At 35.4% G+C, this 21,507-nt stretch overlaps 1 protein-coding gene across 1 annotated transcript; it reads right to left on the bottom strand.

Annotated features, from left to right (window-relative positions):
• Positions 1–1,429: 1,429 nt before the first annotated feature.
• Positions 1,430–21,255, bottom strand: LOC127876523 (glutamate receptor-like). Its single transcript, XM_052421822.1, has 16 exons — positions 21,041–21,255; positions 19,504–19,700; positions 18,917–18,970; positions 18,421–18,576; positions 17,399–17,590; positions 16,483–16,590; positions 15,260–15,364; positions 13,608–13,823; positions 11,568–11,797; positions 10,102–10,218; positions 9,667–9,865; positions 8,788–9,029; positions 7,901–8,012; positions 4,515–4,652; positions 3,171–3,278; positions 1,430–1,924 (listed from the first exon to the last, which is right to left on the bottom strand). Exons 1-16 carry the CDS (start codon positions 21,168–21,170, stop codon positions 1,853–1,855), a joined length of 2,376 nt encoding a protein of 791 aa, XP_052277782.1. The 5' UTR covers positions 21,171–21,255; the 3' UTR covers positions 1,430–1,852.
• Between the last annotated feature and the right edge of the window lie 252 nt (positions 21,256–21,507).

The raw sequence follows: 21,507 nt of genomic DNA on the forward strand, positions 1-21,507 counted from the left end.
ATCATGTTTTGATCCATGAGTGACATTGTCCAATCTCGCTGTTTATTGACCCCGCGTCTTGCGAAAATAGGCCATATGACATAGGCAAGCAGTGTAGCTCTTGGTATGCCTATTGTCCTTGTATCCGCTAATGAGACCTGACACTGAGCGTGACTTTATAGCGGATATGACAGCTTCGGACCAGACCGCAAATGTCATACCCATTTTGGCATGACGCGGCTCAATTGAAAAACGCAATTTGATTATTTGCATAACAAATCTTGTAAACATGAATACGACATTTAACGTGTCACGTGTGACATAACGATATACAACCTTGATGTGGATGAATAAAAAATGAGACCAAAATAATAAATCTACATATAGAAAGATAATAATTCAAGTAAACAAAATAAAAAATGGTGTTCTCAAAATCAAACGCAATAATTTGATGCGTGTAAAAAATTACAATTCCATCCAGTGCAGTTAAAGTCTACCAATAAATCACACATGTCAATAAAGTCACATCCAACACAGAATTGCAGTTTCATTGCTTATGGCACATACATGGTGAATAGTAACTCGAACATTGGTATGAATGCCTTTTTACTGCATCGTCTATACCTGTTTTATTCACACTTATTACAAACACGAGGCACGCGTCATGCGAAAATTGGTCAAATGCCATATGCGGAAAGCGTAGCTTCAGCCCAGCCTTCTCATCCGCGCAGTCTGGCCAGGAACTACCCTTTTCGCTTTTGAGGCCACAAAACCTCGCGTGACTAAACAGCGGAAAGGGTAGCTTCTGACACTGTCATTAAACCCATTTTAGCGTGACGTTGCTCCATAGTAAATTCCATGTGCTACCTACGGGTGGTTAGGGTGTGGCTATGATATTAATTAGTGAAAACATCATTTTGAATGATAAATAATCATATTATAACGAAAAATTAACTTTTCTGAAAAAAGTCATTATCAAATATATATATATATAACATATATATTTGATAGTGAAAATTTTTTTTCAGAAAAGTTAACTGTGGTGCTACCAGCATACACAAATGTTGATTAATGCGAAACACGTTATTTAACTAGGTTCTAAATTATTATAAGATGCATCGCAAACAGAACACAGATTTAAACATGATACATAAGTAAATATATATTGTTTTGTCGTATATAATAACGTTATGCGATTTAATGACAAAACATGAAAACGTATTTATCATATCACGTTACGCATTGTAATACACCTAAGTAATACATCATAGATATCTATGCTATTTCGGTCATAATAGGTCGTTTACACATATACATTACCATCTTTACATATGACAACTTGGCAAACAAGCCTGTCATAGGTACTCTGCACCGCTGGCAGATATACTTTTCTCTCGTACACTCAATTAGTGCTCTACCAAACGCCTTTAAAATATAAATGGCCGTTATAAACTGCCTCAACTAGTTCCATTTACCAGTAAGATGTATTTGCATTTTTCAAATCATGTCATAATAATGTTTTTTGACACTTATTATATAACTACGCAGTTTGTTTTCTCATTTACATGACATCAACTTTAATAATGATTATCAAACGGATGTCAAGTATGTTGGCGAAACATAAAATATTTGCTCGCAACAAAGTAATGTAATAGAAGTGCTAGGTTTTAAACTACATTACCACAAATATATTAATACGTGTCCCTGTTTTGAAATAAGTAACACGCACTGTATCAACATATTAACATGATATGTTACAAACGACAGACAACACTTGCAGAATGTTGACATCAACAGATCTGATGTTTAAAGAAGGAGTCGTTTTATTTAAAATCAGTTAAATGCCCATCAGAGTTGCGCCTATTGTCGTTGCTCAAACCGCTGTATGGAGATTGTCCGTGAAGCCCTCCGTCGAGGAGACCTGCGAGGGACCGGTGTACGTGTACTGCAAGAAAGCAAATTCAAAGCGTTACTAATTGGAGCCGCGTCATGCGAAAATAGGTCGTATGCCATATGCAGCCAGCGTATCTACAGACCAGCCCGAACAAGCGCGCAGACTGGTTAGGAGCTTCGCTTTCTGCTATTAAGGCACGCAAGGTTACGTGGTCCTATTAGCGGACGGGGTAGCTCTCGACCATACTGTTCCATGGCATAACTGCGACACGGACTCGCACATTTTGCATTTCATAAACAATTAATATAACAAATGTAATGCGTGTAACGTGAATAAGCTGTATCGTTAGAAAGCATGTATTAACTTTAAAGTAGATAAATCAAACATAATTGATTTAATTGTCATTCATAAAATTATGACAAACGAAACACTATTTGCAAGAATCGGCACTCGAAACTTGAACAAAATACATTCAAAATTATTCACCTGATAATAACATTTATTCTATCGCTAGTATATAGTTATGCTAAATTAACTATGTTACTTTAACTGGCATGCATATTAATCAAATTCAAGTTCAACAGTAACACGTCAATTCATATAACTTAATGTCTAGTGTTTTTATATGCGATATATTTTTTTTTAACTCATTGCTTTTTATTCGTACATGTCGAACTTAGCACGTGAAGGTATTATTTCCAGCCGCACTGAGGGGAAAGCATTTTTCGATAAAAAGCTATTTCAAAACGAAATGAGTCCCGCTTTGGGAAAACGGAGTTAAACGCATTTTCATTCAGAGTCACCCATGATGAGCATGTGCAGTCCCCACAGGCTAATCGTGGACGCAACTTTTCGCATTCATGGTATTTTACGTTAAAATAAAGTATATTGTTAGCGAAAATACAGTATATGCGGACAGCTTTGTCACATATTAACCAGCGTGGACTTTACAGGCTAATCTGTGACGACGCTACGCACATGCATTAAACCTCGTTTTTTTCCAGAGCGCGGCTTAAATGAGTCGCGTTCTGAGAAAATGGGGCTTGATACATGTGCTTAAAGTGTCATCGCAGTCCGCACGGGCTAATCAGGGACGACACTTTCCGCGGTTATGGTATTTTTCGTTTAAAGGAAGTCTCTTCTACACGAAAATCCAGTTAAGGCGAAAAGTGTCGTCCCTGATTAGCCTGTGCGGACTGCACAGGCTAATCTGGGATGACACTTAACACACATGCATTAAGCCCAATTTTCTCAGAACGCGACTCATTAATGTAATTTAAGCAGTACGGAGACCTACTGTTGACATAGATTTTCTCAATGGTGTTGTGGGAGCCGGATTGTCGCGGTCCAGGGACCCGCGAAACGATAACCGGGCTTTACACCTCAACATGGCGCCAAATGATTTCTGAAGAAACAAAAATAACTAGGTTTATAGCAATGCGACCTTAATTGTCACATTGACGTTCAGTTTGATATTATGTCAAATTTGCGTTAATAAAAAAATATTTGATTTTCCTAGAGATTCAATGCATTTAATTGGTATTTCCAAGCAGTTAATAGTTTTAATGAGTTCAGCATACCGCTCGATTTCGATTCTACATTATTGTCTAATTGAATTGACTATATACTTTTTCTGCACATTTACTATGATATACTCGTCTACTGTACACGTAAGACATTGCAATCGCTATGGAAGCATACGTTTATATATATATGGTTACGGAGCCACACAAGCAAAACTGAACATAATGTTAATATATATTTGACACTATAACATTTCGGGTATCTGAACCACTGTAAGCATTATCATTACCGAGACAAGCCTTTCCATCTGTAAGAAATAAAATGCATAAAATATGCAGATTGGCTGCAGAAATATATTTGATTTTGTTACTAATGGTGCTAGTATTTGCTGGTATTTGTTAATGAGAAAGGGTTTTTACTAAATTGTTTTCATTCGAAGGTCAATCTATTTGTCTATGACATGTTTATTATTTACATAATATGCTGTCAACTAATATAATTGCATGATGCTTAAAGAACTTACAATAATTAATTCTACGGTATCGTTTAATTAGAAATGCAATTTATTTTACGTTGATTATTATGCATTCATTTAAGACTTGATTGATATGTCAGCATGCATTTTTATGTAAGTCTGTTTTTAGAATCTAAATTTTTGTGAAAATTAAATATAGATGATACTATTATACAGACAAACAAACTATTTACTCAATACTGTCAACTACTCGGCCCAGCTTACCTTTTATTTACATATAACCTGTTTAGCTTGTCTTTAACGTAATTAATGAACGTGTTTTATTTTTTTAAATTTTATATTCAATAAAAATATTTTAAACGAAAACGATTTACCGAAATCCTTAGCGTACATATGCTAGTCTATTTACTATGCTTGGAATGGAAATGTTTAACAACGTAAATATTCCGTGAACATTTTATTTAGGTTATGATGGCGAATGCATTTAAACTTAATTTGAGAACGATACGAATAGAAGTGTACATAGATTACAAAAGCTTGTGAATAAAATCTGAAACTTTACCATCCCTTTTATACAAGCAACATCTACTGTTTACGACAGGTACTGATAAACTAACCAATCTGTTCTACACAACGCATTACCTTTGAATTCTTAGAGTCGAGTTTGGATTTGTAGAGGAACTCTATGCACGCGATGATCACCGACAACGACAGCCCTCCCACTAAGATGTAGAATATGCCTGCTACGTTCTCCAGTGTAAGTTCCGCCTGACCTCCGTCCTGCAACACCAGCGGCGCCCACATTTAAAGGGATCTTTTCACGGTTTGGTAAATTGACAAAATTGAAAAAAGTTGTTTCAGATTCGCAAATTTTCGGTTTAGTCATGATATTTTTAGGAAACAGTATTACTGAACATTTGCCATGGTCTAAGATAGCCATTATATGCATCTTTTGACGATTTAAAAACCTAAAAATTATAAAGCGTTGCAACGCGAAACGATTGAATAATTTGGAGAGTTTTGTTGTCGTTTAAATTTTCGAAACTACAAATATTGCTTATGTAACGTATAAAATACGTATAATATGTATGCTTGGCAGGACAGCTCAGTTGGCTTATGCGTTTTTACTTCAGGATTCCGGGGGTCACTGGTTCGAGCCCTGCTGCGGGTTACTTATTTCCTTTTTTAAATTTTATTTTTGATTTTTTACTGGAGCTTTTAAAATTTAATGTTTACATTTATCAATATAAAGCATTTAATGACAAACTTCAAAACATGCCAAAATCTGTGAAAAGGCCCCTTAAACGTCGACTGGTATGATAACTGTCCTAGTCATTTGTGATTAGTTAACAATGAACGTCATTGTTTATATACTTCTGGGAGCATTAAAAATCGTATAATCTCGCTTGAAAGCGACAATGAATCTTATAATACTTGATAAAGACCAATAACCGGGATGGTATATATTAAACAACTATTGTACTGAACAACAAATATTAATTGAACTGTTATATTCAAGAATTGTTTTATTTTATTTCAAATCTAGCATTAACCTTTTTGATCTACATAATTCTTAATTTATAATATTTTGTTAATGACATAATTACCATATATATATATATATATATATAGGATCTGGCATGAGTTGTCATATCATTCCATATTTTATTAAACGAGTTCAGGAATTTTGTCAGTAAGCGAGCCTGGTATGATATGACAACGAGTGTCAGATCTTTTTATCACATGCTTTTAAATGAGCAAATAAAATAAATATTTATTCTACTAAATAGTGTCATTTACGCGACACTTTAATTACTATGTAGGGGGGTGTAGGGGAGGTAATGCAATCAAATTGCACAATTAGGTCGTGTATAGAAAACCACAATCAGGTCTCAAATTGAAATTGTATATACACCGAAATTATTTTCGCTATACATTTCCTTGTATAAGACGTTAAATAAATGGCGTATTTATAATAATATATTATGTACCCTTATATACCTTAATTCGTGTTTATATCGGATAAAAAGGGTATGGAGATACATGTATTTAAAGTTTATATCCGATATAAACACGAATTAGGTTTATTGCATATGTAGTTGAATACCCTTTCCGAAATCCGCATCGGGCGTCCGAAATATAAATATTTTCATAACATATATTTTCAATGCGATTGTTTAAAACGGTTGTAACGAGCTTAGATAAACAGCTAACTAAAGTAATCCCTCTATAATCATTGATATCTTCTTTGAACCTTTCTTGTGCAGACGGACAATTATTCCCTCGGTCCATTTTTCAGGATAATATCCTGAGTTAAATATGCAATTAAATACGTCACATATATGCAAGGCTAATATATCAATACTTTCGATAAAAGACCTCATTCAAAAGAATATCCATTCCGCAAGATTTTGTCCGCTTCAAAAGCTTAACAGCAGTAATGATCTTTTCAACTGTAATTGGGTCATCAAGCTCAGGGTAGCCATAGTCACATTGTTAGGATTATCAAAATCATTATAACTATTCAGATATTCCGCATCATAATTCTTATCTTGCGAAATGTCTGTGCTTAAATTTTCAAAATAATATTTAAATTCATGGAGAGAAATTTTAGAAGAAGTGTTTGCAGATTTAGATTGAGATTTAAAATGTTTCCAACATTCTCTTGGCCTAGTTTTGCGTAAATTTGCTTAATCGAATATACGTTTATTACAATCGGCGTGCCTTTTCTTTCTAACACTATTTTACAATTAGTTTTTCCATCACACAAAATAGACCTGTATGCATCGCTTTTGTCGACAATAAACAATCTAAGCGCTTCTAAATACATGTTACGGGCTTTCAATAGTTTATTTGCATATACGGGCAACAATACAATCATGGTCAAACCAATCTTTATCTCTTTGACTGAAACCCTAAAATAAACATCGTGTGAATAAAGACAATCTTTGGCAAACAATGGATCTACAATATCGCGTATAGTATTTGAAAACTTGTCAATCAAAACATTAATTGAGTTCCTGTTAGGGCAATTGATATTATGCATAATATCATTAAAAGTTGGCAAGATTTTAATAATCTCCGATCGAAATTGCTCACGCATGGAGTAATTCCATTTATATTTAATACCTGATTGGTTTTCTTCTTAATGAAATATGTTATAACCCAACTGCTTGCATGTAGATATAGAACATTCCTATTTAATAACCCACCTGCTTGACTGTAGATATAAGACATTCCTACTTTATAACCCAATTACTTGCCTGTAGATATAAGACATTTCCGCTTTATAACCTACCTATTTGCCTGTTGATATCGGAAAACCCTACTTTATTACCTATCTACTTGCCTGTAGATATAGGACATTCCTACTTTATAACCCACCTACTTGCCTGTAGATATAGGGCATTCCCGCGTTATAACAAACCTACTTGCATGTAGATATAGGACATTCCTACTTTATAACCCACCTACTTGCCTGTAGATATAGGACGTTCCTACTTTATAACCCACCTACTTGCCTGTAGATATAGGACATTCCTACTTGATAACCCACCTACTTGCCTGTAGATATAGGACATTCCTACTTTATAATCAACCTACTTGCATGTAGATATAAGAAATTCCTATTGTATAACCAACCTACTTGCATGTAGATATAAGACATTCCTACTTTATAACCCACCTGCTTGCCTGTAGATATAAGACATTCCTACTTTATAACCCACCTACTTGCATGTAGATATAAGACATTCCTACTTTATAACCCACCTACTTGCCTGTAGATATAAGACATTCCTACTTTATAACCCACCTACTTGCATGTAGATATAAGACATTCCTACTTGATAACAACCTGCTTCTTCGTATACATAGGACATAACGACGTTATAACCCACCAGCTTGCCTGTAGATGTGGGACATTCCTACTGTAGCACCCACCTGTTTGCCTGTAGATAAAGGGCATTCCTACTTTATAACCCACCTGCTTGCCTGTAGATGTGGGACATTCCGACTTTATAACCCACCTGCTTGCCTGAAGTTGGGGGGCATTGCGACGTTTTTTCCCACCAGTCTTTCTGCATCTCTTCGAGGTCACCAGACTCTCGTAGTTTCAACACAGCCAATGTAAGAGAATCTCTGTAAATGTGAAAGACTTACATGTAAAACTAAACAAACATATATCCATTATCTTATGGCGAGATATATCTGAATTAAAACTGTACATACCTGTTTTTTTTTTATTCTTTTCTTTTTTAGACAACTTGTGGTTTTATTCTTCATGGTAGTTATTTAGAACAGAAGACTTCGATTATTTTAATTTAAATTGAACAGACGTCTTTAAGCCATGGTATCGGATTATCATCATATTTATAGTTTTGTAACACCTTAATATTTCTTTAACATTTATCGAATCATGAAGAAGTCTAGTGATCAGAGGTCTCTGTCGGCTAAGGAACTACTTAAAGTACCTCGGGTACTCTTAAGTCTACTACAATATACACCATGCAGGTACTGAAATTACGCTTTAAGGCACCCCATCATACTCCGGAGTACTTTAAGTATATTTTCCGCACCACGTGCACTTTGTAGTATACATAAGAGTACAATGGCAATTTTAATCAGTATCTGAGTCGACATTGTCCAATCGTGGAGGGGGAGGGGGGCTCCATTTGTCGTCGTCGGTTCAGGAACTACTTAACAGTATCCGGGTACGTTGTAGCATGTTTAAGAGTACCCGGTGGACTATTCATTAGTACTTGAGCCGACAATTATTTTTCGAGCGCGACGTTAACACATCATTATTTAAATTAATTGGGAAAACATGTATAAAACATAATACTATTTTTAAGCATGCCATATTTTTGTAAATACCTTTTCCAAAGCGTATTAAACTTTATTTGAAAATGCCTACCTAAGATCCGAACCGATTGGAGTCGCTATACCGTATCCCTTTGAGTCCAGGTTCGGCCCCACTTTCATGGTATCGCACGGCATCCTCATGTTAGTGTAATCATTGGTGTTCGACTCGATAAAGTAGGCGTAGTTTCCCTTCCTGACTCGCTCTATGCCGTCTGCGTTACTCTTCACGAAAACGCTCGGCGAAGCCGACTGCATGTACGCCCACATTCGTTCATAAACAGGGAATTTGGAGTTCTGTAAAGCAGCACGGTACGTTTAAATTGGAATCGGACGTTTTAAATTAGTCGTGTTCTGAGAAAACTGGGCATAATGCATGTGCGTAAAGTGTCGTCCCAGATTAGTCCGCAGGCTTATAAGGGACGACATTTTCCGCCTAAATTGGATTTTTGCTAACAAGAGACTTCATGTTAACGAAAATTGTCATAAAAGCGGAAAGTGTCTTCCCTGATTAGCCTGTGCGGACTGCACAGGCTAATCTGGGACGACACTTTACGCACATGCACTATGCCGAGTTTTCTCAGAACGCGACCTTAATGGTTCAATTTAATTTTAGATACGGATATTTAACTTTATTGAGACAATGATGTTTTTGGTGGCCCCGTACGCACCTCTAATGAATATAAAGGAAGCCGCCTTTAAATGTATGTTATTCTAGAGAAACTTATCTGCATCAGCAGAAGAGGACCCTTATTTTTTATTCCTTTATGTACGGCACGGAATCAATGTCGAGACCCTTATTCCTTATTCCTTTATGTACGGCACGGAATCAATGTCGACATATTGCGCCACAACACTAAAATACAAGGTACAACGATCCAATACACAACAACAACTAAAAAAGTAAATACAGCTGTTTTCACAGCGGTCATGCCTTAAAGAAGTCCCTGGTACTTCCGGACTCCCGGGAGCCGTACTGTATCTCGGTCTGTTTGGCCAGATCCTCGGCGGACTCAATGGGCGTCAGCATTCGCTCCACGGTGAGAAAGGCGGCCAGGTTGGCGGTGTACGAGGAGATTATGATCAACGTGAAGAACCACCAAACGCTTCCCACTATACGCCCCGAGATGGACCTTACCAAAATTATATTAAAGGGTAGGTTAGCGAATGGCTTGTACTTTAATATATCTTAATGATATTGACGTGAAATATGATATATTTAATAATTGGGAATACAATTAATTAACTTTACTGAAAATAAATATGATGTCAATAAGTTCTATGCTGAAAGTTCCTAGTTTTTCATTCCCATAAGTCGTAATTCGTGATATTTTCCGATTTGAATCGTGGTCAAATATGTTCAACCAACCTTGGTGATATGTCACAACCTTGCTGCATGAAAGCGCCAAGAGAGTACCAGAGGCTGTTGGCTATTGTGAAATCATTTGCGATATTGGTGCCCTCGCCCACTCGCCATTCTGTGGGGCTGTAAAGTGTAAAGGTATACTCCACTCTATGGTTTCAGTATATACAGAACGATGAGTGGTATCAATATGTACTAAATTTAATGTATTGTTAACCTAAACTAAAAAAATAAAGCACTCCATAATATATAGGAATTTTGAGTTGTAGGACAAATCGATCCTGAACTGTTTTAAGTATACTTAAATAAGCATATATTGGTTCATACAAATTAAAATATTCAAATAGTGAAACCGTAGTTGCACGAAATTAATGATACTTTCCAAAGATATATGAGTCTCAAATCAAACACGTTGGTATGTTGACGATATTTATAATTGTCAGCACAATAGTTGGGGAGCAGTTAATATGAGCCGCGTTCTGGGAAAACCGGGATTAATGCATAAGCTTATAGTGTCTCCCATATTAGCCTATTGAGTCGCACAGGCTCAATAGGATACCTCCCGCGTTTATGATTTTTTTCGTTTAAATGAGGTCTCGTCTAAATGAAAAGCCAATGCATACAGAAAGGGTTTTGCTTGATTAGCCTGTGCGGACTGCAAAGACAAATCTGGGACGACACTTCAAGTGAATGCATTTAGCCTAGTTTTCACAAATCGCGGTTCATGTAATAGTAGGTGACAAAGCCACTTGAAATGTCCGAACAGCCTCATCAGGGACGAAACTTTCCACGTTTAGGCATATTTTTTATATAACGTACGTTCTAAACGAAAATCCACTGAAGGCATAAAGTGTTGTCCCTGAGTAGCCTTTGTGGACTTCACAGGCAAATCTATGACGACACTTTAAGTACAAGCATTACGCCTAGGTTTCCCAGAAAGCTGTTAATACATAGCCACATGAAATGTCCGCATAGGCTTATCAGGGACGACACTTTCCGCGTTTATTCAATGTTTCGTTTGTTGAATGAGGTCTCTTCTAAACGAAAATCCAGTGTAGACAGAAAGAGTTGTCCCTGGTAAGCATGTGCGCACTTAACAGGCACATTTTAAAAGACACTCGTAGCACATGCATTATGCCTAGTTTTCCCAGTACACGGTTCATATGAGTCGCGTTCGGAGAAAAATGGGCATAATGCATGTGCGTAAAGTGTCGTCCCAGATTAGCCTGTGCAGTTCGCAAAGGCTAATCAGGGACGACACTTTCCGCTTTTATGACATTTTTCGCTTAAATGAAGTCTGTTCTTAGCACAAAAACCAATTTAGGCGGAAAGTGTCGTCCCTGATTAGCCAGTGCGAACTTCACAAGCTAATCTGGGACGAAACTTTACGCACATGCATGATGCACAGTTTTCTCAGAACACGACTCATATAATAGTATGTGACAAAGCCATTGGAAATTTATTCTATGCACCTAAAGCGACTGACGAGAAACAAGACCACGCTGACGCCAATGTAGGCGAACAGGATACACATCCAGATCTCGTAAGATAACGGATCCATGAACGAGAATACGCTGGCCTTCTTCAACGCTGTTTTCTTGATCATGATGCTGATTCCAAGACTCATAAATGGCTTTGTGAAATCGACGACACGCTCGCGTTGTGAGTTGATGGTCAGCGGTGCAATCGCCAAATCTACCTCCTAGAGTTTGCACGTGGATTATAGTTTGGTTATGTTGCAACAAAACGACAGTTTTTTTTAGTGGGTGTTGTTGTAAATCAGTAAATTAAAAATACATTTTTTATGCATGAACTAACAATACATTAAAAGAAAAATGTATCATATAAAACGTATTATTATATTATATTGATACTGAACTTTTGGTAGTTTTGCATTCATCAGTAGTAGTATCAATCATAAAGGGTATATTATGATATATTTTTAGGAATACAATTTTATTATCACACTTGTCCATGTAACCAATTTATATCTCAGATAATAATCGAAATTTGTAAAGTGTCTTAATGCACATTTTTGTAAATTACAAATAATGAAATTTGCAGAACTAAACTAATACGAATGTTACGTGTAAAAACATGCAGGTAATACAAGTACAACCGGAATTATTCGTGCATACAACCAAATACACATGCAGCAAATCCAACCGATTTGTTTCGGAAGAACTGTGACAATTTTAAGAAAGTAAGAGGTTTGTGTTTCTTACAAGCGTGACTTACAGGTCGTGTTAACATGTACATGAAGATACAAGTTCTACGTTGAAAAGACATGTGCGTTTTGAATAGTGAGAACTGTAATTTGGATTTAAAACATTTATTCCATATTCACAGTAATGATATGAACGCATTTGAAACTGCATTGGTGTTCATTATAGTATTATAAATAATAATATAATTTGGATATAGTTAATAGAAATTCATTTTGCCACATAATGCCTTATATATATTCTAAGTGACATTTAGCATTTTATCCCACTTTTACAGCGAATTCGGTTAATTAAAGCCCCGTTGATTAAATATCATCTATAATCAACGGCAGGAAATGACGTCAATATTTCGACGAAATGACGTCATAAATCCAGCGAAATTATCCAGTCAAACTAATTTTGTTTAAACAAAAAGGTTTACAAAATAAAAAGTGGGATAAATAGAATAATAGATTAGTGTTGATTATAGATCAGGTTTATCATACTCGGCACGAAAACGAAAAAGACTCGCCAAGGCTCGTGCTTTTAGTTTTCTAAGCCTCGCATGATAAACCTGATCTATAATCAACACTTACCTATTATTCTCTTTGTATTCTGCGTGATTGCACGAGATATCTCGAGCCTCGTTATGGAAAGCAAATAGGCTGAATGCACGTGCCTATAGTTTCGTCCCTGACTTGCCTGTGCAATTCTCACAGGCCAATCAGGGTCGACACTTTCCGTATAAACTGGATTTTCGGTTAGAAGATACTTTCCTTAAACGACAATTAAGTAAAGCGCAAAGTATCGTCATTGATTAGCCTGTGTCTAGTGCACAGGCTATTCTGGCAGGACACTTTACGAACATGCATTAAGCTCCGTTTGCAAAGAACGCGACTCCAATAGCAGTTTATTACAATATTTATTGCATATTTGTGATAGTGTAGATTAGTGTACATATGAACAGTGCATGAGGTTACAAGAGCACGTACAACAAAATGGTAACATGCTATGATGACCGAGCATCAGTCTACCGTAACGCGACTCCAACAGATAAACTGCATGATATATATCGATGTATTATAAAGTATGATTTGGGACGTTGAAACTGTTAATAGGTTAACACACGTGCTATATATGCATTACCTTTAATAAATCATTTTACTTGCAAGGTTTTCCACATTTGTATACAATGTAAACTCTATACGGTAAGCAAAGGTCTACATACACTAACAGGTAACACTGGACTCACTATCACGCACATTCAGGGCAGGTACCCAGATCTTGTACCCCATGCTTTAAACTTACGTCTCGTGTCAACTCTCCGATCATACCATCCCACGTTTCGTTATCTAATTTTTCTCCGTAATTACCATCCCCAACGAGGCACAACTCATAATCAAACTTTACAATTTCCGCAACTCGTTTCGCGATATCTGCGCAAAATCCTACAAAATATTGTTTGCCGCATCTCGGTTTGAGCCTTTCTGTTTCTTCATCTCGATACATCATATATGGCTTTTCCTGATGACGTGGTTCGTAAAAAGATATGAAAAGGCAAGATAAATATAAAACGAGAACAATGAAATAATATGAACGGATTAAAGAAAAAAAACGGTAACGTTTTGTGGCGGAAGGACATGATTACGTTATTGTTCAGCATAAATAATATGACCCGCGCCATGCAAATATAGGTGTTATGCCATATTCGACCAGCGAAACTCCAGACCAGCCTGATCAGTCGGATCAGTGCTATTTTGTCCGCTTACAAAACCAGGAAACTTTGTGTGACTTAAAGCGGACAGTCTCGCTCCTGACCATACTGTGCTTACGGCACTATAGCCATTTTCGCATGACGCGGCTCATATAATTTTCATAACAAAACAAAGATGCAGCCAGAATAGCTTATCACGTTTTGTCATTATGTGCACATCGGCTTAGAGCCCCTGCTTAACAGCCACTAAACGTTACGCTAAAAGATGTTGCAAAAGGAGAAGTAAATGAATATGGTGCCAAAACTCGCCAGTACTAAAAAGGCATCCCAGTATATAAAATATCAGTGTGACGCCACGAACTGACAACGCGTTTTGTACCTCACGCATCACCTGCCCCATCATCCCGTCCCAAGTACCGTTTTCTAATTCGTCGCCATAAGTTTTGTCAGGCACCAGACATATTTCAAACTCTTTTTTAATCTCCTTAGAAATTGCATCAGCCAAATCCATACAGAAGCCTATAAAATTTTCTCGACCACACTGTGGGCTTCTTGCTTTCGTTTCCGCGTCTTTGTACATTACGTATGGGTCTTCCTTTGATAGAATACAACAAGATAATATACAACTTTAAAAAAAATCATTTGTAAACATAAACACGGAAAATCAGGATCCTGTAAAACAAGAATACTGAATAAAATACACAAAACGACCGACTAGTATATTCATTTTTTTTTTACATTTTTATATAACAAAATACTTGTTTCATATTAAGACCCTAATTTGATACTCCTTCAATATGTAAGTGACCAATAACGTTTGAAATGAACGCCTATTTCTCACATTAATATAATTTGAAAAAAACGTATCTAGCCAAACGCTGTAATCACATTAATTGCACATACTCCGAACGCCAAACTTGTTTAGGATTTAAAACTTAAAACTGAGAATGAAATCAAAATAAATATAATATATAATATGCAGTATCCGCTTTTTATATATGTACCAAACCATTGTCACGCCACTTAAACGTCAATAACATAAAACATATGAAGTAAGTATTGTATAATATGATTGATAATTCAAACATACCTAGTGATATATAGTGACTATGATGATTTAATATTGTTTTGATTGTGGTTCATTGTATTTTGTTGACCATTTGAAAACACGCATATTTTCTAACGGAACATAACAACAATTCTTTTGTGAAACGTGATTTATTTTCTTTTATTTTTCTCTATTTACCAGAATTGTTGTAACTTTACGAGTACGGTTGGTTTGTTCCTGTCTGTTAAGTCTTCTATTCGGCTCTTGAGTTTTCAACCCATTTTCCGGGGTCCAGTATCCAACCTACAATACATACACAAAGTATTACGTGTGTACATTTGACACTATTTAACCTATTTATGCCTAGCGTCTAGAAAAAAGGCTTTTGCAAACAGCGTAGACCCAGATGAGACGCCGCATCATGAGGCGTCTTATCTGGGTCTGCGCTGTTTGCTTAAATGAATTTCTGTAAGAAATATTCTAAATATAAAAATAAATATACTAGACATCCCTAATTTTGGAAATAAATTGACCCAATTTAGAAGGATGGGAGAGTCCAATCGGCATAAATGGGTAAACAAACACATCGGACCAAACCGCATTGCCTATTAGTAAAACTATTTGGAGATAGTTAGCCTATCCATTCTACAACATCATATACGGTAACATAATACGTGCTTTTAGACAGTCCACTCAAATATGCTATACTTCTGGAAAGAAATGACAACTGATTATATTCCGTGGATTTAAATCTTGGTTTGTGCATGGCACTGATTTTGTATTTTATCACCGAAGCATCGATGTAAATATATTTTAATGTTCACTATATGTAATTACAACGTTGTGCCGTATGTGTTATTTCGATAGATCGCACCGTGCTTTCCATTTGTTTAAGGAGTCCACTAATAATATAAAGCACCCTATAAAAGCTTGATATATGAAAAATTTGCTTTTAAAGTACAATAGCTATGTTGTTTTGAACGATTGTGTCTTTACTTATATTTATCAGATTGGGCGTTACTTTGTTAATGACTGAATAAGTGTTTTTTTTGTTATAGTAAATAACTCTAAGAAAGTAGCATCTAGTTCTTTTTATAGTATAACTCGCACACAACATTTTGCTGTTTATAGAAATTAATGTAATGTTAATCTCAGGGCTTATTGCAATTCAATATTGCCTTAATGTGGACGTGGATGGGTATTACCTAAGACATAACCGCATTTGCATTAAATTAACATATATACACGATGGAAAACGATTGTATACGCACTTGTTAGTTTCTTTTATGTTCAATTCTCTGTGGCATGATAGTATGTTATAAATACGATGAACATTTTACGTTCGTCAACTTTTCTACACCAACGACCTTACGAAGCTGTATTATATTATTATTATAAACATAAATGGTCGCTCTACTTACGTCAGCTAAGCCCATTGTCATGGTGATATCGAATAGCTGAAGCTTGAATTTATTTCTGAAACCGCGTTCATCAAAACTGACTTTCCCAGACAAGCCATTAAACTCAACCTGAAAATATGTATATACAAGAACAAACATATGTATATACAAGAACAAACATATGTATATACAAGAACAAACATATGTATATACAAGAACAAACATTTAATTTAGTATATGAGCCGTGCTCTGTGAAAAGAGGGTTTAATGCATGTGCGTAAAGTGTCGTCCCAGATTTGCCCGTGTAATACTCACAGGCTTATCAGGGACGACACTTTCCGCTTTTATGATATTTTTCGTTTAAAGAGAGTCTCTCCTAAGCAAAAATCAAGTTAAGGCGGAAAGTATCGTCCCTGATTAGCCTGTGCGGACGGCGCAGGCTAATCTGGGACGACACTTTACGCAGATGCATTAAACCCCTTTTTAACAAAACATGACTCATATGCATCTTGATATTTCCTATTGGAAGGTATGAAAAGACAATAATTTGGTCATATATGCATAGAAAACATATTTTCATGCAATTGCAGGTACAGTTGTAACATATTTTATGTAAATATATTTAACGAAGACCACCGTGTATTTTATCCAACGCTATTATATATATATATATATATATATATATATATATATATATATATATATATATATATATATATATATATATATATATATATATATATATATATATATATATATATATATATATATTTGTTTGGAAAACTAGGTAAATACTCACAGACGACACATACAAAGCTATTATACCATGTTCTTTTTCAAAAGGGTAACGTGTTTCGCTAATCTCGCCATATAGGAAAACCAAATGGGTCAATCTTAATTCTATGTCTTTAACAACACATAATGCCAGTCTTACTACCTCTCTGCCTTTCAAGATGCGCATTATTTCGGAGCCGTTATGTGGACTAACGTAATTACTGTCGGTGCATTTCATTGGGTTGATGGTTCGTCCGTAATTGTTATAACTATAGACGCTGCTTTTTCTCTTGTTGTACTGTTTAAGAGCTCGAAGTAACAAATCCACGGCGTCAATAACAAGCGCCGGCTCCAGCTTCAGTGAGAAAGAACGCAAAAATAGAGCTCCATAATATGTTGTATCGACATGAAAAACAACACAAACACGTTAAGCTCCTGATGCTTGCCCTTTTAAATGTCATCTATATATAAAGTCTTAAAATACAGTCTGGGTATTTGTTAAAATTATTAAAAAGCGTGAAAGATGTATCAATTAAAAAAAATAGACAAAGAGTGCAAATTAAAGGGACTTTTGTTTAAGAGTGCCTAAATGGTTGATTGATGATAAAACTAGCATTTTATTTTCAAACAATTGGTTTCGTATATGTGTTTTTATTTTATGCTTTCCGGTGGTTTATAGAGAAATATCAGTGAATTAAAACTGATAATTTCACTGTTCAAACATTGAAAATTATCAGCGGAAATTATCGATAATTTTCACTGTTTACTGTGAAATGACGTCATTTATTTGACGAAATGACGTCATTATTTCAGCGAAATTTAGTCAAACTCTTTACAATGTATATAAACTGTGAAAAAAAAGCATAAAAAAATAAAATGTGTTGGATTCGGTGGAATATCGATTTTAATACACTCGTGATCATAGAAAATATATATTTTCACTCGTGGCTGCGCCGCGCCACTCGTGAAAATATTATTTTCTATGATCACTCGTGAATTAAAATCGATTATCCACCGAAGCCAACAAATATCCTATATTTAATCTTGTTGAGAAGCAACGTCAATATATTGGATTGTTAAAACCTTGACAAAATGAATCAATTGAATTGCCGATTTCAAAAAGGCTAATGTTATCTTTAAATCGCTCAATACATTAAAGCTCACTATATATTAAAAAAAAAATACCGGTATTTTCTTAGCGGCCTTTTCGTTCGGCCATTGCCACTTGGTCCATTCTCGATTGGTCGTGTCGTCGCGAAGTTGGGAATAATTCAAAAGTTGGAAACCAGTGATATTGATTCCGCCATTTTGAAATAGTTCCAGATTCATCTCATCCATTCTCTGCAACAGTTTTGTTTGCATAAATTGTTAAAAGGGAAGAGTGTTTTATTTGCAAAATCATATTTAGTTATCTAGTATTAAAGTTTTAACAATGAAAATTACTGACCTGGAAATAATTTAATAAGGATAAGTTTACAAAATAAAAGTGTATGTCCAGGCCGGGAAACAAACAGTACTAAGGGGGGTCAAAAATCCTTGATGATCACCATTCAGCTGATCAGACGGATTAATCAATTAGTACAGACAATACCACTTTTGTGACGTTTACAGCTTTGTATTTAAAATAAAATATTTTTTGAATAAAAAACAAATAACAAACGAAATCGATGAAAATTCTTACCAATTCACCAAGTAAAAAATGAAACTTGTGATTAGCAACTTGTGTATCGTCTTTCTGGAATACAGGAATACAAAATAGAACACAACATGTTCACACACTGTTTAAAAAGTACTTAACTTTCTCCAAAAATATATGATATAGCGGTAAACAAAGTGACATTTTTATTCGGGCTATACGTTTGAAAAGTCTTTTATATACTGTAAAAGACCAAGATCAAAACAGTCTGGTACAATGTTAACCCATTTATGCCCAGTGGACTCTCCCATCCTTCTAAATTGGATCAATTTATTTCCAAAATTAGGGGTGTCAAGTATAATTATTTCTATTTAGAATACTCCATAAAGAAATTCATTTAAGCAAACAGCGCAGACCCAGATGAGACGCCGCATTATGCAAAAACACGTTGCAAACTAAATCTTATTAATACAATTTCCCAGCGCTTTGAAATGGCCATAAAACGCTGTGGGTTCGAACCGGTTTGTCGCAACACCAAACCGCGAACGTTTCCCAAATTAAGTTGCCAAAAGTTTCAGTATAAGTTTCAGTGTAAAAAAAAGATATGCATTATTTAATAACGTTTGACATACCAACTTAAGAATGACTTGCTCAGCCCTTTCTGTAGGTATGTCCATAAACACTCTTATTTCAAATTTGTCGTTTTTCATGTGCAAGTCTTTGAGCATTTCATAACAACTGCGAACATCCGGGACACGCTTGACATCGATATCAAGCATTTTCTCTCGGTTGTTGACGGCCAGAAACAGCTGTTGAAGCCGAATCAAACCTGGAAAAAATGAATGCGCTTTGATCGTTTCTAAGGTCACAACATAGTTTTTAGTTGTTTGGCAGATTTTTGTCCAAACACAATCGGATCGAGTGAGGGCAATACAAATACTAGTACATTACGACATGTTATTATACTTCTTAAATACTAAGAGGCAAACTAAAGGCGCCAGAAAAGAATCCATAAAAAACAAGCAAAAGCTTCTTAGATGACCAACAGTTTTGTCTTCATAGAATGGAGCACACATTGTCATTGTCTTTTCTATGTTCACGTGACTTGTAACAATGTTTTTTTGTGTATTTATTGCAGTTTTTATTCATTGCAAAACGACATTCCGCTTGCTCTGTTTTAGCAATTAACCCATTATGGTGACATTTTATAGTCAAACACAAATCTTCAAACATATGTTAAAGGCTGGATCAACTCAACTTGATGAAAATTACATTTATCTTTTAATAAATGACCCGACCTCTTTAAACCGCCATCTTGTACCATTTACTGTTTTAAAAATACATGTCCATGACATAAAATATGTAGAATTGACAGAACTAAAAATAAATAAAAATATTCTTTTGAAAACCACGCGGGCGCAATATAAAAATAAAACTGTGTTTATTACATATCACAATTTTTGGTGCGGCAAAGCCGGTGAAAATCTCATCGTCTTGTTGTGGCCTTATTTTTGTATATATAGTAACATTTTTTTTATTTACTTGAATATATACGCGTTTTGTGGAAATACATTGTTATGTTTACTTGTGATGGGATTGTTCCAGCCTTTTTAATACTATTTGGCCATTTTAAATCGACTTTTTATAGTCTACTGGTACCAATTATTAACAACATAATGAATAGCTTATTAGATTAAATCCCTTAATTAATGTTTGATGGTAAATTTGACGGTATGTATGATTTGTAAGTTTGAAAATCTAACTTGCCATTCAAATATTTATTAAAGAAACAACAAATACAAAAACCTTCATTGGTATTATTAGTTAATAATGGGCTTTGAAAAACAACAGGGCTGAACACAATACGAATATATCAACCCAATGTGAGACAAACATACCTATTTATTTGCTTGCTAAAACTTAAATATGATTAATATTGCAAATAAGACTTTCCAGGTCACAACGTGTATTAATCCTGTATACATGATCACAACATTTCTATGACTTATTATTATTTTATTCTCGAATTAAATTGGTGTATAGATGAATGGTACGCGCGTTTGATGTTGTTTTACCAGAAAATTATACGCGCGGTTGGTTTGCAAACGTCACCGATGTCAGTTATTCGTATTTTGTCGTGGGATGGAAACCGTATTTCATTGTATTAACCTTCATCAGTATCATAAATGTAGAGAATCCGTGGCCAGCCGTATTCCACGATGACGTCGAGTAGGGCAGTGATGTAGACGGGACGCATGAAGAGCTGGAACTGGCTGCTGCTGGTCGTGTTTTGCGTCATACTCAGCGAGATGATAGGCACCCTGAACGTGTTGCTGTACGACTGGATCGTTGATAAGGCGGAAGCGTTGGATACGCCGATTATACCGTACACACCTTTGTTGATAAGGGTGCAGACTGGAAGAGTGAATATTAAAATTAAAATATAGGTTTGTTTCTTCCTACTGTATTTAATTTACAAAAAACCATAAATACTATAATTACTGCTTGCGTTTTGATAAATATAGGGTATAAATATAATACATGCGCCATGCAAAAAAGCATCCTTTTAAATCACACCTAACCTAACAATCAATATGACGTTCATGATAAACAACATTATGTCAATTATAACGGGG

Source organism: Dreissena polymorpha, chromosome 4 (assembly GCF_020536995.1).
Source record: "Dreissena polymorpha isolate Duluth1 chromosome 4, UMN_Dpol_1.0, whole genome shotgun sequence".
Taxonomy (NCBI): domain Eukaryota; kingdom Metazoa; phylum Mollusca; class Bivalvia; order Myida; family Dreissenidae; genus Dreissena; species Dreissena polymorpha.

Bases quoted from the DNA above. Each gene is read 5' to 3' on its own strand.
- LOC127876523 (XM_052421822.1), bottom strand. From the start codon at position 21,170: ATGACGCAAAACACGACCAGCAGCAGCCAGTTCCAGCTCTTCATGCGT. The intron at 13,824-15,259 runs GTAAATAGAGAA...CCACGTCATCAG, and splicing joins GTAAAGTTACAACAATTCTG to GAAAAGCCATATATGATGTA. The intron at 4,653-7,900 runs GTGGGTTATAAA...CTGGTGTTGCAG, and splicing joins CCCCAACTTCAGGCAAGCAG to GACGGAGGTCAGGCGGAACT.